Raw genomic sequence first — 26,558 nt, forward strand, 5'->3', positions numbered from 1 at the left:
GAATGGCCAATATAATGCCAGTTTTTAAAGAGGAATCCTGGGGTGATCCAGGAAATTACAGGCCAGTTTTCTTAACATCTGTTCCAAGTAAAATGGTGGAAAGCATTATTGAAGATAAAATTAGTTAGCATGTAGAAGGACAAGCCCTGCTGAAAAAGAATCAACACAGCTTCCGTAAAGATAAATCATGTCTCACTAACCTTTTAAGAGTTCTTCAAGAATGTCAATAAATGTGGACAGGGGTGATCTGACATAGTTTCCTTGGACTTCCAAAAGGCTCCTGACAAATTTCCTCACCAAAGACTCTTGAGCAAACTTAGCAGTCATGGAATAAGTTAAGTCCTCTTATGGATCAGTATGTGTAAGAATAAATTGTAATTTTTTGCAATGGGGGGATGCAAATAGTGGAGTTTTGGGACCAATGCCTTTCAACTTGTGCATAAATGATCTAGAGTCAGAAGTGAGCAGTGAAGTGGCCATGTTTGCCGATGAGAGCAAATTATTTAGGATGGTTAAAACGGAAACGGATTATGAAGAGCTCCAACAGGATCTCTCCAAACTGGGAGAATAGGCATCTAAATGGCAAATGAGGTTCAATGTAATCAAGTGTAAAGTGATGCACACTGGGGCGGGGAATCCCAAATATAGATATATATAGATATAATCGCACTAATGGAATCTGAGCTAGCAGTCAACCAAGAAAAAGATCTTGGGTTTGTGGTGGGCAGCTTGATGAAAATGTTGACCCAGTGTGCAGCTGCTGTGAGAAAGACAAATTCCATGTTGGATGTAAATTAGGAAAGGAACTGAAAATAAAGCTGCCAATACCATACTACCCTTAATGTAAAGCTATTGTGCAACCACAGTTGGAATACTGTGTACAGTTCTGGTAACTGCACCTAAAAAAGGATATTGTAGAAAAGACCACTAGTTCTCATGGCTATACGCTACCTCCAATATCACAGGCTGTATGCCGATGTATACCAGTTGCTGAAGAACATCTGCAGAAAGGTGCTATTGCTCTCATGTCCTACTACTGGCTTTCCAACATGTAGCTCATTAGCCACTGTGTGGACAGAACGATGGACTAGATGGTCTAATTCAATATGGCTCTTGTTATGTTCTCATAGTGCTTCTACTGACCTTCCCAACAGAGAACAAGCCCCAAGGACTTTAATTCCACAAAGCAAAGCACACATCAATCCCAATCCAGGTCAAATGAACAGTAAGGGCATGTGCCTTCAGCATATTAACTTTCAGGCAAGCGCTATATGCATTCTAGGAAGTACTGGTCCCATACAGATGGTATCATGTGTCTGCCTGGGCATATAGATGAGCTGTAGGAGGCTTATTATGTATGAGCCAGTTTGTCATTCCAGCCAAGCCCACATGAATGGGGGAGGAGGCTGTACCTTATAAAAAAAGTGTTAAAGCAGTGGAAGGGCCATGGCTCGGTGGGAGATCATATGCAGGGAATCCAGGTTCAGTTCCTGGCATCTGACAACTACAGTGTTGTACCAAAGCTCTTTCATTCTTGTCAAATCAGTTCCATGGAGAAGGAGTACCTTGCTACTTTTAATTGAAAAGGGATGTGTGTGAGAGTACTGCATAAAGAGGAGAAGTGCAGAGTGCGGGGGAACCCAGCCCGTGTTTCTGCATCGACCACTGATCTGGACATCTGCACTGAATGGAAAGAAGCAAACCTAGAACCATGGGTCATACACATACGTGACCCGTAAGCATCACATCCTTCATGGGCAGGTATTATGCTGTATGTCTGCATGAGGAGCAGTTGAATAAGCCAATCCCACCTGATATAGCAGCTCCCAAGAGAGCCCCACTGGAAAGAGGGAAAGCCAGAACAGTATCATACAGAGACACAACAAACACTTTTTCAAGTGGGTTCTTTGAAGTCCTGAGAGCTTTTATTTTCTTAATTTATTTCTCATGGCACAGTAGCCATTCTCTAGCGGCACACTTGTGTTCCTCAGCTCACTTGTTAGGAATTATTGTCTGTTAAGTCCATCTACGATTGGCCTCATGAAAATGTGATGCAAATGGGCATAAACTACAGTAGCAGCCATTCCAACTGTACTACATCTCTCTTTTATTCATTCTACAAACGCATAAGCCTCTTTCCTTTGTAGTGCTTCAATCATATTCCCAGGGTAGCTTGCAACTGAAATAAAACAATTAAAATGTAAATACAGAAACCATAATAATAATAAATTTTGTGTTACAATCCCCCAAACCAGTCATCAACATTAAAAGGGAAATATAAGAACAGTCTTTGGATGTTTTATTACAGTTTTGTCGGCTGTTTTATTCCCTCTTTGCTTCATCATACATCAACTGACATTACTAATTCAGTATCACCACGTCTTGGAATCCGCGGGGTTATAGATTAATTCCTGTTGATATTTGTCATTGTTTTCAGAGATATAAGAACACTCCAGCTTACCTTTTCTGCTGTTCCTCTGCAACCTTCTTCCCCCACCTCCACCCCTTCCCTTTCCTTCTACCTGGGGCTCCAGTTTTCAATTTAGCAACTCGCAGCAGGCACAGATCGAGCTGAAACCCAATAATTACACCTCCCTGCCTTGAAAAACCAAACCATTTGTTTTGCTTACAGGTGGAAGCAGCTGTGAGCTGCTTTGAAATCCCGAAAGGAAATTCACAAATACAATAGTTATGGCTTGTCAGAATAATAAAGTCCCCTTTCATAATCTGCAATATGTATTTAGCTAGATGACAGCATATTGCTCTGTTTGCACTGTAACAGGATGCAGAGTTGGACCCTGGAATATTCCCCATTGCTCAGCCCGTGTAGATTCAATCTATTTGTCTCTTCTGCTTTGATTAATGTTCCCACACAGCTAGGCGCTAGGCTTTCAGACCGCTCTCGTTCAGTTTCTGCCATATGTTCCTGGGATCCTCAGAAAGCTTAGGAAGACTTTTGTGTATTTCTCCAATGAGGGTGAGAGAATCCTAGAAGGAAGAAAGATTTGGTGAGACATTTCCATTTAGAGAATTGCTACTTGCCATTATCTAACAATAAATTAGCAGAATGACAGTCACCGTGGCCACATTTCCTTTACAACATGCCTCATTTCCAGGCATGGAAGAATGAAGATAATATCCATTTTCACAGAGAAAGGGATTTCACATAGCCAAGGGACTGAGCTAAGAATCAGGAAGTCTCCAGCTCAAATCCTGTCTCTACCATGAACTTACTAGGTGACCTTAGGTAATCCACTATCTCTCTCAGCCTCAGCTTCGTCATCCACAGCATGGGGGATAAAAATGCTGACTTATCCTGACAACCATCTGGCCCATAAAGCCTCCTCAGATACTGGCCCACAGAGCCTCCCCACCCCTGGAGAAATCCTCTCTGTTATCCCTGATCTGTAATCGGAGATAGCAGGGGAGGGGGATTTCCCTCCACACTGTGGTCCACCTCCCAATTGGGAAGGTCAGCAGAGTGCAGAGGAATCCTACCCATTATCTCCAATGACAGATTGCAGATAACAGAGGGGAGCCGTGTGTGCAAAGCCAAGGACTCTCCCGGCACTGGGAGGTGCAGCTCCTCACAGCGCCATCCTAGTCTGTTCACGCACTGCTTGCCGTTCCAATGGGGATGAGAGGCAGAGCAAAAAGGTGGAGATGCAGCTGGCACTGGGAGGAACTGTTCCTCTTGGCACTGGCCAAGTCTCTTTATCTGCACTGAGAAAAGAAAATGGGAGGGGGCTGACTTCAGTGGGCGTACCTGTGCCCGCTGATGTCACCTGACCAAAATAGTTCTCCACCCCTTATAATTATTTAAAATATATGCACCATGTTCCCTGCCATGAACATAACACTCACAGTAATGTTTAACTCAGTCAACACCCACCCACCCACTAATGTGTAACTACTGTTCCTCAGCTTGAGCCACCTTGATAGGGGTGAGCAAGAAACATAAATAAGTTAAGCAAATACAGGCCATTAACAAAGGATCCACATATATTTGACTATCAGCAAGAAAATACAATGCCCTTGCAGTGGGGAAATGCAGTATCTATTTACAGAAATCCTGCATCCAGGAGATAACAAGCTCAGTGGTAGTGTACATGCTTGGTATGGAGAAGGTCCCAGGCATCTCAGGAAATATGGCTGGGAAAGAATTCTGCCCGATTGTCCAGCACTGTGTCTCAGGACACAGTACCGGTCAACATGGACCAATAATCAGACTTGGACCCAGTTCGCACATTATAACAGTAAATACTTTCTTATTTAACCCATGATTCGCAGGGCCCCATGGTTCGTTGCTGAGTTAACTGCTGGATTGTTTTAACCCGTCACACTGACAACCTCCAACTGCACAGAGGAGGTTGTTTACAGAAAACGGTAATGGCTCATGCGCAGCATGCATGTCTGAAAATTGTAGGTTAAATAAGCCACGGTTTGCCACCCTGACTTCTGAACAGCCCCTCAGTGTCCGTGAGATTTGTATCTTCATGGACGTTGTCTACAGGCAAGCAATAGGAAGATACTGCTGGTGGCCTCTTCTTCATTCCCCATTTGTATATCTAGCACACTGCTGCAGTCTTGATTTCACTGAAAGGTTATGGACAAAAAAGACTCTGGATGCCAGAGCTGAACTCCCAAGAGAATTAATTTGATAGAAAAGCAAAGTTCACTGAAGCATGAACTTCATTAAACCCATTCCATGTTTGTGACCCTGACTATGACCGTAACAACATTCTCTAAAGTAGCCCAAATATTCTGAGATTCCACGTGCATACTCAGTCCCCATGAAGTTATTTCCATATCAGACCAGCTGGTTTCCTTAGAAAAACCAATGACAGAAAAACTATATTCCCTCAAACAAGTTTTGGATTAGCTCACAGGCCAGATTTTCAACCCTTTAGTTACTGGCATCAAGGGAAGATCAAGGACATGATGGCATTGTGTCAAATTCTAACATCAGCAATGGAGGCTCAAATGGTTCCCTAGATTTCCCACATACGACGTGTGTGTAAGGGCCAAGCTACACTTTTGTTTGTTTTTGCTTTTTTCTTCTTTTATAAAATGCATCCACAGAGTCTGCAATCTGTAGTAGAAGCCTGGCACATGGGTTGCAGGTATAGCCCTGCTACAAACAGAGGCCTCTTAACCCTTTCCTGTCTGATAGGTTTTTCAACTAAAAATAATCCTCTCTTGTAAGGTGCTTTATTCTTCAGAGGAGATGGCACAAGGTTTAAGAACATAAGGGCTCTGCTGGTTCAGGCCAAAGGTCCATCTAGCCCAGTATTGTGCTAACCTCCAGGAAGCCAACAAGCAGGATGTAAAAAGTTTAAGAAGCAACTCACTCTGCACCCATCTTCCACGTGTTGTAAAAGAAGAAAACATCAAAGAAAAAATATATAAATGCAACTGAGTCACACATACTTGGCCCTCAAGTGCAGGCTTGTAAACAGTTGCTTGTCACAGGTGACCAAGTGAGAAAGGACCACCTCAAGACAACTAGACTGAAAAGGTTTTGCAAACTGGGAGAAAACGAATTATTTCGTTTTATTTTTCCTCCTTTGTGCCACAAACAATTACGCAGGGCTACATCAAGCTGACAGGGACTATTTCTCAACCAATTTTGAGGTGGGAAAAATGGCTGTTTTGTTTTAGCTATATTTGGGGGTTGAGATGAAATGTTTTTGCATTTCATTATTCCCCCCCACAAGAATGTCTTCCCCAAAAAAAGTTTTGTTCAAAAGCACACACAAAGGTTTTAAAGTCTGGGGTTTGTTTGCTGAAGAGGTGGGACGGAGAAGGGAGAAATCTGAGCTCAACAGTGCAATCCAATCCTATGCCTAATCAGAAGTAAGATTTATTGAGTTCAATGGGACCCCCAAGTAAATATGCTGAAAAATCAGTGAAATAACTAAGAAAAAAGGCTGGAGGGGCCATTTCACAAAACCATTTCTCCTTGAGTAACTGGGTCAATTACATGAATTTTTGGTTGAATCTCTGTTTCTCCCCAATCCTACAACCAGCAAGAGCTATGTGTAGACACTCCGATCAAAAGCTTTGTGAAATCAGTAACATTTGCAGAGTTATTTGCAAGGCTGCTAAAATGTCTCTGTTTGCCTAAATCATGGCTTACTTTGGTATACATGTGTTCTTCCAGTTTCTCTTGAAGCAAAAACTCTTCCATCAAGGTCTTCCTTTGTCGGAGAAAAGCAGCTTGTGCCAGCTCTGCTCTTTTCTTCATGCAATCGGGACATCGTGACGGTTGATGTATTTCAGTTTCTGCTAACTGAGGGGCAAAGTAACAAATAATAAATGACTGTCTTCATTAAAAATTATAAAATTACATTACAAAAAATGGTATACTCTAATCTTTTCTTGTAGTAAGCAAACATGCCCAAAACTTTTATTCTGTCTGTCAGAAGTAATAAAAAAGTTATTCTTTTAAAGATGGGAGAGCATGTAAAGGAACCCTGAAAGCAGGCTGCAATCCTATGCACACTTACTTCTTGGAAGTGAGCCCCACTGAACATAGTAGGATTTACTTCTGGGTAAACACACATAGGATTGTACCAAAAGACCATTACACAATTAATGCAATACCAAAGTTCTCAAGCTATGTTCAATAAATATATATTAATGCATTTCACTCATCTTATTGATCCCATCACATCCCTATGAAAAGGAGGCCCATTTGAAGAAAGGTGGCTAGAAGACAGAACAACTTCCAAGGGCATCCTGAAGTACATAACTGGATATGAGCTTCCATTCTTGTGCTCTACTGCATAGAAAGTTGGACTTGGACCTTGATCCTCTATGTTCAAGTTCTCTCTTTCAGAGACTCATTATATGGCCTCAGACAAATAAACGTCTCTCAGCCTCAGTTCCCCATCAATAACACTGGTATAATAAAGGTACGGTTGTTATGAAGGACAATGCAATACACATGGAAAGCTTCTTTGCATAGTAAAAGCACTACATAAATTGTAAGCAGTAGGAGACCACAGTAATTTGGAAATAAACCAGGCTAAATCCATTGAGATTCTCTATCATGGCTAATATGTGAAGTATCGAAACTGGGCTTCCCCGGTTATGGAAATAGGGGTGAGGAGTGCCCCCTGCATGAGTGCAGCTCTGCTTCCCATAGCCAGCAAGGGAGCCCTTGCACACACAAGTCTTTAGATGATAGCCACTGCCTATTAAGATAAGGCTTGCAGGTGAGTAACGTACTACACAGAAGCTGCCCACAGAACGATGGGTATCTGTTGTGGCAGGGTCCTGTACTAGACAGACGGACGGACGGACGGACGGACAGACAGACAGAGTTTTGATAGAGAAATTTTGGAAGCATGAAATGACAAGAGTACTCTCTCTCACCTCAAAAAATTTCCCCCACCCCCACCCCACAAAATAATTAAAGACAACCTTGAGTTAATGAATTTATTGGCCATGGCAAAAATTCAGTTCACCTGAAATTAAAGAAAACAAAACTACAATACCATAAAACCTGGAAAAGTTCAAGGGAGTCTAGACACTTGCATGAATGAGAAAATTTGTGTATTTTGTGAGATTATGTGATGGTTAACAAAAACAAACTGGCTGAACAACGGATTCCATTTGTTATGTGTCAAACAAGCAGCATCAAGACAATGTTCAACCTTATGCTTTGGTTTTGCTGTAAAAAAAAAAAAAAGGAAAGAACTTGCCAAGTCAGCATCTGGAGGAGGTTGCACCTTTTTGTAATAAAAATTTAGTCTCAAATTGCCATTAAACACTTTCCCCCTCTTTAGTATAGTAGTCTAACACAGCTTTCATGTTGCATTACAGAAAAGAACTTTGTCAGTGCAAGCCAAGCATGGATCCTCTGCATTTGCTTTTGCATTTTTCCCCCTTTTGAGGAACAAGAAAGAGAGGAGAATTCCTTCTTTTAGTACCTGTTTCATAGTCTCCTTGATATTTTTCAAATGGAGTCTGTTCACTAGTGGATCAGGGACAATACAGTTCAAACCACACATCAACAGCTTCTCTAAAGTGAATCTGTGCCTCTGATTGTAGTGTTTGTTCCTCTTCGATGGTGCTGAGCTCGGCAGATGACAGAGCTGGTTAATCTTCATGGCACAAAAAGACTGCAGAGCACCCAGCTCTTCTTCAGATAGCTCAGAAATTCCTGACAATGCTGCACCAGCAAAACAAAAATATCAATTACCACATGAAGGGCAGGAGAAGACTCGCTCGCCTCCCATCCGTGCAGTCTGTTATCAGGAATTAGTATTCCCAAAATATGGGAGCTTGCCACATTCTCTGTCATCAAGTGCAAAATACAAGCCCCTCCAGGAAAAGAAAAAAAAATCCAAGGAGGAAATGGCCCCAGAACAAAGAAAAAAGTATGCGTTATTTGCAAGAACAATGAAATGACCTTAGAGCAGAATTGGCAACAATTAGAGAAAATGGAAATGTAGTAAATAATTGTGCCACAGACATTACCTTCAACATTAAGCAGACATTAATTTTAACAGTTCCAAATAATTTAACTCCCTTTAATCAGAAGTCACAATATACATAATCAAAACACATGATCATTTCCAGATAAACTCCAGATCCTCTTGATCTAGTATGTTGCTAACAGGGACACTTTTAAACAAAGCAGCTATTGTAAAATAGATCAGCTCCAGTCTAACAGAGAATGAGTAAAGCATAGCTGGATGGGGAATTATGGGAGTTGTAATCCAACAATTTCCCTTACCCAAGAGGAGGGCAAGGGGAGACATGATAGAGGTGTACAAAATGATGCATGGTGAGGAGAATGTGGATAGGGAGACATTTTTCTCCCTCTCTCATAATACTTGAACCCAGTGGGGTCATCCCATGAAGCCGATTGGTGGGAGATTCAGGACAGATAAAAGGAAGGGCTTCTTCAGACAGCGCAGAGTTAAACTATGGAATTTGTTCCCACAAGATGTAGTAAAGGTAAAGGTGTCCCCAACCAGTCGTGTCTGACTCTAGGGTGCGGTGCTCATCCCCGTTTCTAAGCCGAAGAGCCAGCGCTGTCCGAAGACGCTTCCGTGGTCATGTGGCCGGCATGACTGAACACCGAGGTGCACGGAGCGCTGTTACCTTTCCCGCCGAGGCGGTACCTATTTATCTACTTGCAATTTCTTGCTTTCGAACTGCTAGGTTGGCAGAAGCTGGGACTGAAGACGGGAGCTCACTCCGTCACGCGGCACTCGGGTCTCGAACTGCTGACCTGCCGACCTTCCAGTCTGCAGTTCAGCATCTTAACCACTAAGCCACCGCGGCCCCTCAAGATGTAGTAATGGCCACCAATTTGGTGCCCAAGACCTAAAACCCACTAAAACACATTTTTAAAACTGAAATCTTAGAAAAAAATAAGAACGTCTTCACCTGGCACCAAAAAGATTGTAATGTAGGTGCCAGGTGAACTCCTCTGGGGACTCTTGTATCACTTTTCCACCTGAAAACTCTCAAGGCTGTGTGCACCAACAAACTCTCAAATTAAAAGCAAGGAAAATGTTTAACATGTTGCTTGTTTAACAACTCCTCCTTTGGGGTCTGTGTTTCAGCTAGCCACACAAAAAGATCCATGGTACTTAGTACAAAGCTACTTACATGAGTAAACTTAACGGTTCCTCTCTTTTTAATCTCTTTGCTCCCCAATCCATATTTGGACTAGACACGCCTGAACGCTCACTCGCTTCCTAAGGTAGCAAGCGTAAATGTAATACCCTTTGTCTCTCTGTTAGGAACCTGCATGCTCTAATTACCACTCTAAAGTCACTGATGCTTGGGTTCTCAAGATGATGTTGTGTCTACCCACACCACTCCTTTTTAGTGACAGAAGAGCCAATCCATACTGAGCATGATCCAGCCAAAGATAAGCACTTAAAACAGTCCCATTGATTTTAGTGGGAGGGTTATGTAGATGCTTAACACTGCAATGCTACTCATGTTCACTCAGAAGTAACAAGCACTATGTTTAATGGTATTTACTCTCAAGTGTGCACAAGATTGCAACCATAATCTCCCCAATGGTACTTCAGAATGTTCAGTTTGGCTGGATCATGCCCATTTTGTATATTATGACAATACTTATTAAGAGTGCAAGAAGCTGAATCCAGAAGTCATTCAAGCAGAGGAGCCCAACCAGCTGGTGACTTTTATCAGAGTGGAAAGCAATTGCACATTGATTTGGAGAAGCAATACTTTGCCTGCTTAAATTTCAAAATTTGCTTTGCAGTTTATAACTTCATGACCTACATGGATTTTGTTGCTGCATCAAGGTACCTAAAAAGGCATGTGGACAGTTTAAAACTTGTAGAAGGAGATACCAAAAAGTAAATGAAAACGTTTGCTTCTTTCCCCCTACTCCCACCCCCACGTTTCACCAAATAAAATCTGAGTTTGAATAAAAGCAAGAAACACAGGCTTCCACTCTAAATGTACTTACTAGAGAACAAGTCCCATTGTACACAGAAAGGTTTACATCTAGGTAAACATGCATACCTCACTTTTTTGTTCTTATGTTCTACTGAATTCCTAGTCTTTCCCAGACATAATTATTCAGCCCCACAACAGCAGGGCAGGTACGATGAGTAAGAACCTCATCCCATCATACCTATATTATATCTGCTTGAACAGAAGGTATCATAACCCATTTTACATGGTAGTGGGGGGGGGGATGGAACACACAGAAAATTTTGTTCTTAATTGTACCCACATCACCATTCCTCTATTTGTGAACTTCAGATGTGATTGTGGAACCTTATGTAGCCAACATAGCACCATCCATACAGAAAAGCGAGGTATCAGCAGGTTTGGTGGAACCCCAAGTTTTGCAGAATTGCAAGAAGTATTTAGACAAAATATCCTAAAGGGAGGGAACACCTAGAAAGAGCCAATGAGGACTGAGTATGTTCAATGGGCACAGAATACTGACAACGGGGAGAAGGGGAGCAGAAAAGCAGGGCAGAGGTGGAATGGGATGGCGTATCCTGGAAGAAGGCATGGCTGCCTGGAACACTGAACAGCAGCATTCCACACTGCAATGTTGTGGCCCTCCAGATGTATTGGCCTACAACTCCCAAAATCCCTCACCACTGGCTGTGCTGTCTAGGGCTGATGGGAAGCATAGGCCAAAACATCCAGAGAACCACAAGTTGCCCACCCCTGGTTTAAACAGATATTGCAAACCACTCCAGTTTAATTCAAGAAGCTTGTCAGCAGAGTGTTTTTGTTTTGTTTTGTGAACCTGAATGAGGGGTTTCAAGCATGCTGTTATCAAGGGCATTTCATAGGCAAATGTTTGAGTCAAGTTTCACAATATCACAGTAAGGCTGGATTTCATTTTCATTTTATTTTTTGCTGCATTACCTGAAAAGTAACACTTCAAATGGACAAATTGCTACCTTCTCCTAAGCTTACCGAGTGGGCCTTAATTATCCTGCAGCTAATCTTCAATTATGCATAAGAACGATTAAGCAGTTATCCCTACCACTTCCAAGTAGATAAAACAAATTGTAAGAGGCTCCCCTGGCTGCAGACTTCAGCATTTATTAAATTCAAGAGATACATTTTTGGACTGCAGAACATAAAAGCAACTGCGGTTATTTCACACAAGTCATTGTTCTGCCTTCAGAGATAGTCTCAAGACACTACTGGTGTGATTAAGGAGATATTGGCTGACCCAAATACTTAGTATAGAGCATTTGCTAGAGGCTCAGGAAACCAAATCAAGAAACCTATGGCAGTCTACTGCATCGATGAAGAAGAAACCCTGTAGGCTGACCAAAACTGTAATGACCAAAACTGCTTCTGTAGCCTGTCTGAAATCCTACAGGCTGACCAAAACTGTAGCTGACCAAGCTCTGAAGTGACTGCTTCTGTAGAGAGCTTTAGAGGTTAAAACTAGGACCTTCCACTTTTGCCTAGTAACATATAGGAAGCCAGCAGAGATGTTTTAATACTGGCAAAAAATGTTCCAGTCAATCACCTAGCTGCCACATTTTGCATCAATTGATTGGCTCAAGCTCTTGTTTAATATGATCACGGAGGTAAAAGGCATCTCCAGACTTAGTGAACAGCCTTTTGCTGGAAGCACTGTAAGAACTGGTGGGCTTTCATTTTGGAAGCATTCAGATGCTATGGCAACAGAATGAAAAATCATCAGCAATGAAAAGAGAATAAGGTCGCATCATGCCACACAAAAGCTACCTCTCAAGGCAGTTGAGTCAAAGGCCAAAAGCCAAGAAAGCCTCCAAAGGAAAGACTAGCAAAAAATGAATAAACTCACATTTTTCTAGAGTTATACCATTTGTTATAACTGGTTATCACTCCAAGTGTAAGAGGATTTTTGGAGGCAAAGTAGCAAATCAGAAATATAAAAGGAGCCAAGGAAGCAAAGTGATCTGAGTGCTGGGTCTGTGTGTAGGAAATCCAAGTTCAATATATTTTATTGGCTTACAAGCCACATCTGAAAACTGACTCACCATTCTCTGGTTCAATGGTAGATTTGGCTAGCCCAGTGTCAGTTCTGTTGTCTTTCAGAAGAGTGATCCATTTTCTAGTTATATACTCTCCTACTGCTGTAGAATCCAACAATTCTGGTTCTACTAAAAACAAATTAAAAGTGGTACCATATGAATGCAATGTTGGGAGAATGTAAAGGTCACCCCAAAAGAAAGACAGAGAGATAAATCAGCCTTCACATGTGGCAACTTTCCAGATGTCCTAAAAGCCAAACAATGAGGGACACTTCAAAGCCATCTGACATGGAACCATGTGATGGTTCAATTGAACCAACATACCGCTTCTATTCACAGTCCTTGGATGACTTTTTTAACCCAGGAAGATGGCTGTAATCTTATGCATAATTATGCATAGTGGGAGTAAGTCCCACTGAACACAGTAAGAGTTATTTCCAATTAAATGTGCAACAGACAGGCAATAAGGCTGCAGTCCTGTGCACACTTACTTGAGAATAAGTTCCACTGAGCCCATTAGGACTTAATGTCTGAGTAAATGTACTTAAGACTGCATTATGTTAGTCAGTTTTCATGTTGGTGCTTAACCAGAATAGCTAGCACTTCTCACCCAGTTTCAACCCCCCATTGCTTTAACAGATGGGTCTACAGCCACTATCAGCCTGCACTGAATAGTTTGTCTGCACAATATGAACTAAGAGTGGGCTTATGTGAGAAAAATGTGTGTACAGCCTTCCCCGCTCTCTTGTTCAAGTAGTTATTAATGCACTGGTGTGAAAGGAGGCCATAAGCACAGACGCTAATGTAAGTGCAGGATCTGTCATTTACTCCTATATTAGTTGCCTCCTACTGTCACTATCTTCTACATTAGTCACTGACCACAGCTACACAGCCTCATTTGCCCATGGATGTTACCTGAGCAAAGGGGCATTAAGAATTACCTGCACTTACACATTATGTGACCCCCGAGATTCAAGGAGGGTAGGAACGCCTCTCTGCCCCTACAGACCCAAGTCTGTAGATCAGCTATCACCACTGTACCACATATCATGCTTCTTCATCTCCTGCCTGGCACAAAGTACTTCTTGGGTTGTATCCAATGATGTCATTCCGCTAGCGCAAAACTCCTACCACTTCTGGAAACCCTGTTTCTATCATTTTGCAAGTGTCATTTCCAGTACTTTGATTCTACTTCCACAAAGCATTGCACAACTTCATTAGACCAGGTGTTGCTTGCACTAGTTGTGCTAGTTCTGACAGAGGTTGTCCAACCGCTAACAGAACAAGAGCAACCCTTGTAATTTTTTCACTAGCGTAATGCTGGATTACGCTAGTATTCCAGCTGGATTACGCTGGATTACGCTAGTAACCCAGAACTAGCACAAGCAGCGCAAGCTATACCTAATCTAATGAAATTCTAATGAGTTGTGCAATGCCTGTGCAAGCAAATCATAGTATTGGATTTGACACTTGTGCGGGGACAAAAAACAGGGTTTCCACAAGGAGTAGAAATTTTTTGCTAGTGGAATGACACCATTGGATATAAACCCTTATTTTCGCTAAGAATCTTCAGTCAGCAAAAAAAAAAGTTCTGGTTTGGTAAGCCAACATTTTGAATGCTCTGCTGTTACCCACAAAGTGGATGAGATCCTTTTCCTTTCTTTTTTCCCCCATGCCTCCCTTAGTATTTTTGCTGATCTAAGCCTCCTCCCAATAATTGTATGATTGCACTGGCCAAAATGAACAGGAAGCCCAACACACCTTCATCATTTTGACTCGATGATTGCCATGTACTTTCAGAGAGAACAGACGCAGCAGGCCATTCCGACTCCTCTCCAGAGTAATAAGATTCAAATGGGTCGTTTTCATACTGTCCGCAGGTTTCCTCCTCTCCTTCTCTGAAGGACGTAAATGTATCCTCTGAATAGTCTGGAATGGAGCTGCTACAATTCCAGCTCAACTCCATCTGTTCTGTTACACTCGTCCTAGGGGTTGTCTGCCCAGCTCGTCACCACAGTGCTCAACTAAAAATAATCACGGCAAAAATTAATTATAGATGTAGTAGCATGGGGTTAATGGAAAACTACCAGCCTGTAGACTGTAAGCAGAATAACCAGACAATATCTTCGGGACAGTTTATCTGAAAAACTCCAATACCAACAGTAATTGCACAGCCCCCAAACAGAAGCCAAGAGGAATATAATGACTTCATGTCTGTTATCTTTCATTAAGCTACCCAAATTCCAGAGCAGTAGTTATGTTAGCCTGTAAAGCAAAAAAAAAAAAAAAAGAGTGTTATGTGGCATTTTAGAGGCGAAGTATAATCCTGTAACCGGTTTCTTAGAAGAATTCAATGAGACTTCCTTCTGAATAGACATTTATAGGATTACAACATCAAGCTGCAATTCTATGCACATTTAACATAAATAAGGCTCATTGAACATAGTGGGATTTACAGATTTATTGTGATAAGAACATAAGAAGAGCCCTGCTGGATCAGACCACAGGTCCATGTAGTCCAGCATTCTGTTTACACAGTGGCCAACCAGCTGTTGACCAGGAAACCACAAACAGGAGACAAGTGCAACAGCATCCTCCCACCAACATTCCCCAGCAACTGGTGTACATAGGCATTCTGCCTCTGGTACTGGAGGTAGCACATAGCCATCAAGACTAGTAGCCACTGATATAGCACTTTTGTAGATCAGAACTTATTAGTATAGAAAAGCTTATTCCATAATACACCTGTTAATAAAGATCAATAAAACTATTATAGAAGGAGTAAATTCATAGTTTTAAAAGCATAGGTGAACAGAGCAACTTCGCCTTATGCCTAAAAAATAGCAATAATGGTGCCAGGCAAATTTGCCTAGTGAAAGCATTTCCCAGTCAAGGTGCCACCATGGAAAAGGCCCTCAGTTTCTTATGGGGGAAGACAGCTATTCAGTTACCCCAGAACAAAGCGATTTGCTTTTTACGTCAACACCTACATTTTGAATCAGAACCAAAACAGCAGCCAGAGTAGATCTTTAAGAATTTGTGAAATATGATACTTAGATTTATACCTAACCCTACAAATACATTATCAAAGCAGCTTACAATAAAATATTTATAACACCATCATAAAGTAACTAATACAGCAACTCTATAAAAGCAGTATCTAAACATAACACATCAACAAAAGTTAAAACACTGAAAAGCTAAAGTGCCTGGCAAAATGATAAAAGTTCATTGCCAAGCGCTGGAAAGATCATCAGAGCGGGTGCCACAAGACAAACCTCTCTGGGAAGAACATTCCAAAGCCACTACTGAGAAGACCTTTTCCCTGCTAACCACCTGCCACACCTGTTACTGCACCGGGTCCCAGGCATCAGCATGGGTACCACATTCCAAATCAGTTGAAATTTCCAGACACTTTCCCCAAGTACTGCAATAATCTAACATGGGATACTAACAAAACATGGATAACTGAGATCAGTTCATTTCTTTTCAGAAATAAAGACTGCCATCTCATTTCTGGAAAGACCAGTGTTATCCATGCTCTGGGAACAACCCATCCTGGGTTATTACCATGCACATGTTCCATAGGACTTGTTTTTGTTAAAGATGCCCAAACACAATGGCAGGCACAACAGCATAACAAGTTGCATTTATAGTGAACTGTAGACTATGTTCTGCTATTTTATATTCGTTAAACTCTTATAAACCACCTTGAAATCACTGCGATAAAAGACAGTATATAAATGTTGAAAATAAACAAACTGCTACATCTAATATTTCATAGCCTTTGGACCCAGTGCTGATTTAAAAAGCCCTCTCTGCCTATACTGAGAACAGCACTTCACGCATTTCATGATGTATACTCTAGTCCATGGAAGCTTATGCCACAATAAATCTTTAATGTGCAAAAAGATGTCTTTAAGATGCTAAAAGAATGTTGTGTGTGTATAGATATTTGTATACACAAACACTAAATCTAGCTTCCCATTGCACCTGTTGTGAGAATACTTCGCATTTAGGCTGAGTTTGTACAAACCAAAAGGAAAAAAGATATTAAAGGAACATAGGAACAAAAACGGAAAGTACAGTGGGCACTTGAAGAAAAACAGTAAAAAAAAAAAAAGCTTGGAAAGCTATGCTAAACACATTAAAGTAGAATATTCACAACACAGGGGTCATTTGGAGAAGTGCAACATGCACAGCATATTTGGGTGGTCAAAGGAGGGGTGGCAAGAGTGACAAAAGACTAAAGAACAGTTTTATTATGCTTGGCTGGGCAGGGATGACCGCCCAACAAGTTTCACCAATCAGAGGAGTGGCACATAAGCAGGAAAATCCTCTTCTCATCTTTTAGGTCTGGGAGATGGGCTATCAAAGAGTTAATTAAAAATGAGATGGCATTAAGAATTGGTGTGGCCGCACAGGAGCAAGCAACCTGCCTTCTGCCCACTTGCTACTTCCACTTTCTGAAACAACTCAGGAATTCCCCCATTCCTGAGTTGATATCATGACATTCAAACCCAGAACTCTGGATTGTTTAGGGGTAAAACAACCTAGAGTTAACCCAAAAATAACCCATGGTTTCCTGTTGGGTTAACTCTGGGTTGCTTAACCCCTAAACAAACCAGAGTTCTGGATTCAGACATCACAGTAACAACCTAGGAATGGGTCATTCCTGGGTAGTTTATTGAAAGTGGAAGTGATGATTGCATGGGAGACAGTGTGCTCACTTGCTCCTGCTCGGCCCCAACAATTCCTGGGTCAAGCAAACTGGGTTTAAACCACCCAAAAATTGTCATGATGCGCAAACTGGGACAGAACAATTACTCCTTGCAGGGAAATATAATTCTTTTTCTTTAAGTAAGACCAAACTGTCCTCCCTGAATATGCATTGCCATGCTACAATTTACTTATTCTGTAAGAACTGCTTGCACATCAAAAGCCTAATTTCAAACATAAAACAAGTTCAACGCTTTAAAATAATTGAGAACACCAGTTTCCATAACTGTTTAATAAGCACAAACACGCTTCACTTGAAGGAATGTGATGTACCCAGAAGATGCACTGGAGAAATGCTCTTCTGTTTATTCTAAACACCAAGGAGCATCGTTTAGGTCATGACTGCAACAGCAAAGGAGAAAGTAAGTCCCATCAGTGCGTTAAAGGATCAACTCTGCATATTCATGTTGCCCTTTTCAGAGAAATTTACTGTCTGAAGCCAATGAAAGTATACTCACATGCCTTGTGTAGGAGGAACATGATGATTATTTATACAATTATTATTTAAGAAGTACTATCAGGGTACATGACATTTTAGGAATTAATGCAGGTAAGAGAGGGCCCTTCCCCAAAGATTTTACAATCTAAATTTAGATATTACAGGGGAGCGGTGCTAACAACAAAGAGAGGGTACAGGTGGGGTCTTCACAGATGCAGAGACATATACTGACAATGCAATGCATTTACTCAAGTCTCACTGTGGTCAGTGGGACGTATTCCCTAGTAAATGTGTTTAGGATTACAACCTTGGGCTTTGTTTCAGCTGGGAAGGTCAAAGGCTTCACAAAAGAGATTTGAGGTGGGAGACAGAGATGGCACCATATAGGTCGCAGACAGCTTTAGGCATAGTGGTAATCAAAAGAGAATGGGAGGGTCCTTTAGGTTGTTGTTGTTGTTCAGTCGTTCAGTCGTGTCCGACTCTTCGTGACCCCATGGACCATAGCACGCCAGGCCTTCCTGTCCTATCCTTTAGGTAGGCGAGTCCTTTTTTAAATAGTCCTTTAGGCAGCTGAGAGCGGTAAAAGCAAAAGCTAAGGCAGGGTAGATCAGACTATGATATTAGGGCCAAAAAATAAGGTGTGGAAAGGCCAGAGAGAGCTCTCCTATTCCCTTCCACATCCGCCACAAGCGCCTTAGCCTTAAGATAAGGCCAAAAGCTTGCGCTGGATGCAGAAGTGAATAGAAAGCAGTGGAAGGATCTGAGGATGGACATCCCATGGCCTGAGCAAGGAAAGGGTTGAATAGTTCTGGCAGCAAGGTTCAGGATAAAGTGGAGAGGATTGAGGTATGACAAGTTAAAATCAACCTTCAACAATAAGCGAAGGCAAAGCTCTAACAAACAAACCATCATAATAACTAGAACTTGTATCTAAGTTCTAAATCTGCTTGGATTCAACTCAGACAAATTGCAATGAAAAGTCATGTTTAACTAAGTTTGCTTAAGATGGCAATCTTATTAAAAAAAAAAAAAAAAAGCTTATGGGTATAGTCCATGAACCACACAGGTTCAGCCCACAGAGCATTCTTCTTGGTCCATGGGCACCAAGCAGTGGGCTAAATTTTAAAAGGCAGTTTGTTAAAGCTGGATAAAGTTTAATCACATTGTGGGGAGGCTAGGAGCCCAGACTGGGCTCTCAGACAATCATCAGAAGGAAACAAATATGATCAGAGACTCAGCTATGAACTGGAAAGTTCCTGGTCTGAATCTCATACCTTTGCATATAAACTCACCAGCACTTTCTCAGCCTCACCCAGCCAGTTTTCCTGCCATCTGCAAATAATAGTGGGATAACACTGCCTACCTTACAGGGCTGTTGTGGGGGCAACAGTGAAGCACTCTGAAACGTGCATAAACGCGCTATAAATATTTAACAGATTATAGGGCAGATAGTGTGGATGTCACATAAGAGCAATCCTATGCACCCTTACCCGAGAGTAAGCTCCATCAAAACTAGCTTACTTCCAGTTTACATGTGAGAGGCTGTGCTGTAAAATAAGGAGCCGTAAACCAGGTTGCCCAAAGCTTGCCTCGGCCACAACTCACCAAGTGGCTTTGGGCAACCCTCTCTCTCTCAGTCTCAGCCCTGTAACAGGCACATTTGTTGTTGTTGTTTATTCGTTTAGTCGCTTCCGACTCTTCGTGACTTCATGGGCCAGCCCACGCCAGAGCTTCCCGTCGGCCGTCGCCACCCCCAGCTCCCCCAAGGTTGAGTCTGTCGCCTCCAGAATATCCTCCATCCATCTTGCCCTTGGTCGGCCCCTCTTGCTTTTGCCTTCCACTTTCCCTAGCATCAGCCTCTTCTCCAGGGTATCCTGTCTTCTCATTATGTGGCCAAAGTACTTCAGTTTTGCCTTTAAGATCCTTCCCTCCAGTGAGCACTCTGGCTTTCTTTCCTGGAGTATGGACTGGTTGGATCTTCTTGCAGTCCAAGGCACTCTCAGAATTTTCCTCCAGCACCGCAGTTCAAGAGCATCTATCTTCCTTCGCTCAGCCTTCCTTGTGGTCCAGCTCTCGCAGCCATAGGTTACTACGGGGAATACCGTTGCTTTCACTATGCGGGCCTTTGTTGTCAGCGTGATGTCTCCGCTCTTCACTATTTCATCCAGATTTGTCACCGCTCTCCTCCCAAGGAGAGGAAACGTCTTCTGATTTCCTGGCTGCAGCCAGCGTCTGCAGTGATCTTTGCGCCTAGAAATGCAAATGCCTCCACGTTTCCTCCCTCTATTTGCCCAGTTCTCAATCAAGCTGGTTGCCACAATCTTGCTTTTGTTGAGGTTTAACTGCCACCCAGCCCAGCTTTTGCACAATTCACCTTACAGGGCTGCTGATGTATGTGAAGCACTTGGAACCGCTCCAAACAAGCGGTGGTAGTGGCGATTTCTTCATTTATTCATTCATTCATTCATTCCATTTCATTTCATTTCTATACCGCCCAATAGCCGAAGCTCTCTGGGCGGTTCACAAAAATCAGTGGTGACGACGATGATGATGATGATGATGATGACGACGACTGTTATGAATTTATTTACAGCGGCCAAAGTGCTTCACACGCATTTTTACAACAGCCTTGGAAGGTGGATCGGTATTAACAGCAACCGTATTTGCTGGACGGCTCCGGCCGGCTCCGGCCGGCTCCGTCTCCGTCTCCGGGTTTGAAGGCCGTGCCCGTACGCCAGCGACGCGGAGCTAACGGGGAAGTCGGGGTGGGGGCTGGAAGAAAGTGCATTTTATTCCCACAGAGCACCCCCCACCTTAGGCTGGAGGAGACGCTCCTGCCATCCTCTGACAGCACGCGAAGCCCGGCCAAGCCCGGCGCCGTCAGAGAGGCTGCATGCGCCCCCTTTTCTTCCCAGAGCTTCTTCCCTAAACGAGGCTCGGCTTCCCAGCCAGGCCGGCCCGCCTCGCGCCCTCTTGCAGGCCGCTCGCGTTGCCATGGCTCCCGCGGGGCAGCGGCCGGTGTCGCGTTCTCTACGTCCCCTCCGCTCGCGTTCCTCCCACACTCGGGTTCCGCCTGGCGTTCGTTCCCCCCTCTGTATTGACTCTGTATTGACTTGGGAGTCAATGTCGTGCAGTCTCGTTTCATTACAGCCCTTTGTGGGCTTTGGGGTAGCCAAACCAGCCAGAAGTTCACCTGGTCTGGCCAGAATCTCGTCCCGCACGGAATAATGAAGGCCAGGGAGGGAGGAAATGATGGTGTCCGTTGTTTCCATTGTTATTTCCCCTATGTAACGCAATGCCTATCTCATTTCATTTACTGCGTTTCTATACCGCCCAGTAGCCGAAGCTCTCCGGGCGGTTTACGAATTTTATGCCTTTAAAATATATAAACCATCTACAGACAAACATGTAAACAGACAACAGCCAGAGAGACGCGCATATATCCAAAACAATTTTAAACAACAAAACGTTTTCTCTTATCGGAGTGGGCGCTCTGCACGTGCTCAGGGGGGGGCTGTCCTTACACGGATTTCTTAAATATCAGAGCAGAGAGGCGCCATTGCATCTTTAGGTAAAAGTTTCAAATCAATACAGAAGCCAGCTTCGTTCGCAGAAGAAAAGGCGTTCTGCTCATGCGCAGAGGTACGCAGAACAAGGTGCCAGCATTTTGGAAAACAAAAGTTAGCCATCGCTGTCTGTATGTGGGCTTTTTTGTTAATCTGCAGTACTGAGAGAACGCAACAACTTTGGGAGTGGGGGACAAGTTCTTATCAGTGTTTCTGGAGCTTTTTTTTTTTTTACTGGCAAACAAAAAGAAGCATTTCACATACTTTCTAGAGATCAGGAGTCTTGATGCTGCAAATGAAGTCATGTTGTTGCAAATGAAGTCATGATCAAGATCAGGAGTCTTGATGTTGCAAATGAAGAGCCCTTCCCATATCATCCACCAAGGCGGCCCAGGCCTGAAGCCCGACTGAAATGGATCCAGATAATCTGCTTCTTCCAAGTGTGCCTGCAACTGCAATACCACCACCCGCACAATCACCTTGCCCAAAACCAGCAGATTTGAGACTGGGCGAAAGTTTTTCAAGTCTTGGGGATCCAAGGAGGGCTTCTTTAACAGTAGTCTCACCACCAGCTCCTTGAGGTCTGATGGCATCACTCCCTCCTCAAGGGAGGCATTCACCACCGCCTTGATCCTCTCCCTAAGTCTCTCCCTGCAGCTCATAATGAGTAGGGATGTACGAAGGTTCCGCCACGGATCTCGGGGAGGCCGAATGCCAGTGCATTCGGCCCCCCGAAATCGGTGGCGGAACGGCCCGCCACCCCCCCGGGACGGGACTTACCTGGGGCGGATCTTCCTGGCGGCAGCGGCGGTGACAGTTCGGTGGTGGCAGCTGCAGCGGCCAGTCTTCCGGCCAGCTGCCGCCACCACCATTTCCAGGTTTAAAAAAAACAACAACAAAAAAACGTGATAGGCTACGTAAAGATTTACGTAGCCTATCACGGCTAGATTTTAAAAAAACACTGTGATAGGCTACGTAAATCTTTACATAGCCTATCACGGCTGACTTAAAAAACAACAACAACGCACATACGCAAATGGCGGCGGCCATGGCCACCACCATTTGCATTCCTTATTTTGGCGCGTCTTAGTCTACGTAAACATTTACGTAGACTAAGACGGCGAAAATAAGGGAAACGCAAATAGCATAGATGCTACGCTATTTGCGTTCCCCTTATTTTCGCCGTCTTAGTCTACGTAAATGTTTACGTAGACTAAGACGTGCCAAAATAAGGAATGCAAATGGCGGCGGCCATGGGCACCGCCATTTGCGTACGTGCGTTTTTTTGTTTGTTTGTTTTTAATCAGCCATGATAGGCTACGTAAAGATTTACGTAGCCTATCACGGCTGACTGCAGGGGCGCAAACGGCGGCAGCTACGGCCGCCGCCATTTGCATCCCTCTTAGCCAGCGGCCGGATGTCCGGCTGCTGGCAGAGCCGGCCGGCAGCTCTGCAGAATCACTGCGGAGCACAGCCAGCCGGCCAGGATTCCGGGGGGAGGGAAGGAACGCCTCCCTGCACCATCAGCATAATCCCCGAAAGGTAAGTACCTTTCATACATCCCTAATAATGAGCCAAGATGGGCGAGTGTGGTCGGCCTTAAAGATGAAGCAAGTGTGGATGAGTAAGCAGGTGGTCGGCCTTACAGATGAAAGCACCTTGTCCACTTCCTCAGAAGGAAGAAGCTGTAACTGATCCCACATAACCAGTCTGCCACTGACCACCCCTCGTTCACTAACGGTATCCACAGCGCACAGAATAGCACTCCGGATCTGGTCGATTTTATCTGCTAAGTGCTTTGCAAACTCATCACAGGAGGCCTTAGAATGCTCCATTGGTTCCAGAACAACTGGACACACCAGGTTCTGGACCGCTTGGAATAGCCTCCTGGGACAGCACTCTGTGGACTCAATAGAGGAAGCATAAAAATCCTTTTTTGCTGCTCTTATCGCCACATGGTAGGCTGAAGCTACAGCTCTAACCCGTGTCCCATCGTCTTCGGAGTGAGATTTGTGCTAGACCACTGCTGCTCTAGCCGTCTCACCTCCCACTTCAGAGCTCGCAACTGTGGGGTGAACCCTTGCGTAGTCTGAGCTCTGTTCAGGGGGAGAGGGTGTTTCGGAGCTACCTGGTCTAATGCCCTGGTGATTGCCGCATTCCAGCCACCCACCAGGGTCTCGACCAAGCGGTTGTTTGCGTGCTCCAGAGAATCCCCAAGCGCAGTCAGGAATCCATTTGGATCCATAAGACGCCTGGGGCGGACCGTCTTAATGGGTCCTCCACCCCTGCAGCACATGAGTTAGAGATTGATTGATTGACTGAAAAGGCATATTTCCCAAGCCTTCAGCTAAATGGGCTTTCAGGGAGCTTTTATTTTATTTATTACATTTCTATACCGCCCAATAGCTGAGCGCTATAAAATTTGAAACAACCAGAAGGAATAAAATAGCAGAAACAATGGACAAAGTAAAACTTTTCCATAAAACAGAAGCAGTCAGAGGTAAAAGACAGGTGGCCAAACTACATGCAACCCATTAGTGGATCTAACATCTCCTCTTTTACCCCTAAAAGCAGCCAGGAGTGTGGGGGGAACAACACACTTCTACTGTTTATGAACTGGGTGTTGCACCATCAGAAGGGGACTGTCCATAAAATATGTCACACATTTTGAGGCCCTTTTAAACTCTGCCTCACCCTCCTCTTCTACATTTTACCCACATTTTTAAATCCTTTTGTAAAGTGCCAACAGCATAATAAAACCTGGATTGGCCTACTCATGTGCAACTTCATCTGCAGAAATAGGCACGGATTGTTCGCACCCACTTCATCTGGTGAAGGAAATTCCAGACAAGGTGAAATCTCAAGTTGCTAGATCTCAAACAGCAAGATTTTCATCACCCTGTCCTAGTTCTCTCACTATTCAGCTGACTCTCTCACTGCACCACACATTTAACCTTCTCTTTAGGAGACCACACTTTCTTCCCTTGCCCTAGGTTTCTCCGTTGGGATAACTGTTGGAAGTCCTCTTGTGGGCCGAAAGCCAGTGTGATGAAGTGCTTAGAGCACAATCCTATGGACTGCACCTTTGCCGCTTGGAAGCCCTATCTCTCATCCTGACTTACCTCAGAGAGTTGTTGCTACCTCTAACCTGCACCCACACCCCTGCACCCGCTCTATGACATTCATGGATGGTCCCAAAGGGCTGTTTTCATCCTTGGGTGATGCCTTTCAAGCTCAGATCTTTTCGTTGACTTCTCACATGTCACATCATCACCAACCATGCCCCCCTTTTGCTGTTTGTATTTTGAAGAGCATTGTTCTTGCAAGCCAGGAGTTGTTTTCTTCAAGAACCTGAAGGTGCTAATGGATCACCCAGCCTACTTGTGTCACGGGATATTAAGATGTGCCAGCAGTAATGTCCCTGGGTGATTTCTCAACACAGTGTCTGTGTTGTGACAGGAGAGACTCTGACAAGCTTTTATAGCAGCTCATTTAATCATACATTAGATGAAATGTTAAAGTATCTGTTGCATGTCAAATTACGAGCAAACACTCTCTGATCCCCCATTATTATTATTTACTGCAACATGTCCATCATTATTACAAGTGTATGTGAGTGAATGTGTGTGCGGATGGAGCCTGTTTTTTTCCCAAGGGAAATTTGAGATGTGCTGCACCCTGTCCAGAGACACACTTCGCCTGCACATGGCAAGGGGTGGGGCGAGCAGGCAGGGAATGCCTGTCTGTGAGGCCTAGGCTGGCAAGGTATTGTCACCAAATTCCTTTTTCCCATGGAAAACAATGGGAGCCGTTGGAGGTTGGCGCAGGCTCTAATTTAAAACTCCACAGCCTTCAAGCACAGTGACCATTTGCAACACCAGTAATAACTAGGACTGTTCTGAGTAGGGATGGCAGAGAATTCTGCCACAGATTTCAGTGAGCGGAACATCCTCCTGCCCCCCTGCCCCCACGCGGAATCCCTCCGGGACAGAACTTACCTGGAGCGGATGTGGCAGATGAGGCAGCAGTTTCCAGTGGCGGCGGCGGCAGCTCTGGTGGCGGCGGCTCCGGTGGCTGGTCTCCTGGCCAGCCGCAGCCAGGCTGCTGCGGCCGCCATTGCCGTCCTTGCAGCTGTGATAGGCTACGTAAGTATTTACGTAGCCTATCATGGCTAACCCCCCCCCACACAAAAAACCAGCGTATGCAAATGGCGGCGGCTATGGCGGCGGCCATTTGCATTCCCTATTTTTCGCCGTTCTAGCCTACGTAAATATTTACGTAGGCTATTACGGCGAAAAAAAGGGGAACGCAAATAGCGTAGTGGGCGCTATTTGCGTTCCTTTATTTTTCGTTGTTCTAGCCTATGTCAATATTTATATAGGCTAGAACGGCGGGAAAAAAAGCACTTCGGAGCGACCCAACCCACTTCTTGCTGCTTTATGCCCCCTCCACCTCACCTTGGAAGCGGCACAAAGTGGCACGAAGCAGCTTGGAACTCGGGCTTTGGGCCAAAGCATTGCACAACCCTGGCAAGGACTAGAGAAAGCTGACTTAGCCAGAGTGACCACATGCCGTTATATCCAGGAGAGATAAGTATAATGCGTTCTACATGGGGCTGCCCTTGAAGATGATTCAGAAACTGCACCTGGTTCAAAATGCGACAACTAGAATGCTTTTGGGAGCTTGGCATTTGGACCATATGACTCCTATTCTGTCGCATTTACATTGGCTGCCTGTTTGTTTCCAGGCCCAATGCAAGGTGCTGGTTTTGGCCTTGAAAACCCTAAATGGTTTAGGACAATGTTCTCAGAAGTCTCCCCTACACCTCTATAAGTGTCAGAAGCCCTGCTCTCTGCCTCAAAAGTGCAGAGCCATTAGGCTGGCAGGTTCTAGGGCAGCCTTCCCCAATGTAGGGGCTGCCAGATGTTTTGGACTACAACTCCCAGAATTCCTGACCATTGGCCATGTTGGCTGGGGCTGATGGGAGTTGAAGTCCACAACATTTGGATAGTGCCAGGTTGGGGAAGGCTGTTTTAGGGAGAGGGCTTTCTCAGTGGTGGCCTCACACCTTTGGAACTCCCTCCCCAGGGAGATACGTATCACCTCAGCACTGCTGGCTTTTAAAAAAATGTTGAATGTTTCCCAAGTTGGCATAACAAGGCATCAATGGCTGCAGAGCAGCAGTGCTGAGCCTCAGGCCAGGGGCTAAATCTAGTCTACCTGGGCTCCCAATCTAGCCTCCTGAGATTAGGAAAAAATAGAGCTGTAAGGCTG

At 44.1% G+C, this 26,558-nt stretch overlaps 1 protein-coding gene across 2 annotated transcripts; it reads right to left on the minus strand.

The window, feature by feature from the left end:
• Positions 1-1,895: 1,895 nt before the first annotated feature.
• On the minus strand, positions 1,896-20,700 carry C9H8orf48 (chromosome 9 C8orf48 homolog). Of its 2 annotated transcripts, none has more exons than XM_084814161.1 (6): positions 20,532-20,700; positions 14,262-14,524; positions 12,507-12,626; positions 7,938-8,179; positions 6,140-6,292; positions 1,896-2,988 (listed from the first exon to the last, which is right to left on the minus strand). In XM_084814161.1, the coding sequence occupies exons 2-6, from the start codon at positions 14,464-14,466 to the stop codon at positions 2,884-2,886; spliced, it is 825 nt and encodes a 274-aa protein (XP_084670287.1). In that variant the 5' UTR covers positions 14,467-14,524; positions 20,532-20,700; the 3' UTR covers positions 1,896-2,883. The 2 variants fall into 2 exon arrangements, with proteins under 2 accessions (XP_084670287.1, XP_084670286.1); XM_084814160.1 differs by having other exon boundaries at positions 12,507-12,629.
• Between the last annotated feature and the right edge of the window lie 5,858 nt (positions 20,701-26,558).

The sequence above is a fragment of the Heloderma suspectum genome, chromosome 9 (genome assembly GCF_057233095.1).
Source record: "Heloderma suspectum isolate Gila_16-S chromosome 9, 16-S_ref, whole genome shotgun sequence".
NCBI classification, from domain to species: Eukaryota; Metazoa; Chordata; class Lepidosauria; order Squamata; family Helodermatidae; genus Heloderma; species Heloderma suspectum.

Excerpts from the sequence above, each read along its gene's own strand:
- C9H8orf48 (XM_084814160.1), bottom strand. The coding sequence starts at position 14,466 with ATGGAGTTGAGCTGGAATTGTAGCAGCTCCATTCCAGACTATTCAGAG. Across the intron at positions 12,630-14,261 it reads ATCGAGTCAAAATGATGAAG|TAGAACCAGAATTGTTGGAT; the intron begins GTGTGTTGGGCT and ends ATTTGTTTTTAG. Across the intron at positions 8,180-12,506 it reads TACCATTGAACCAGAGAATG|CATTGTCAGGAATTTCTGAG; the intron begins GTGAGTCAGTTT and ends TTGCTGGTGCAG.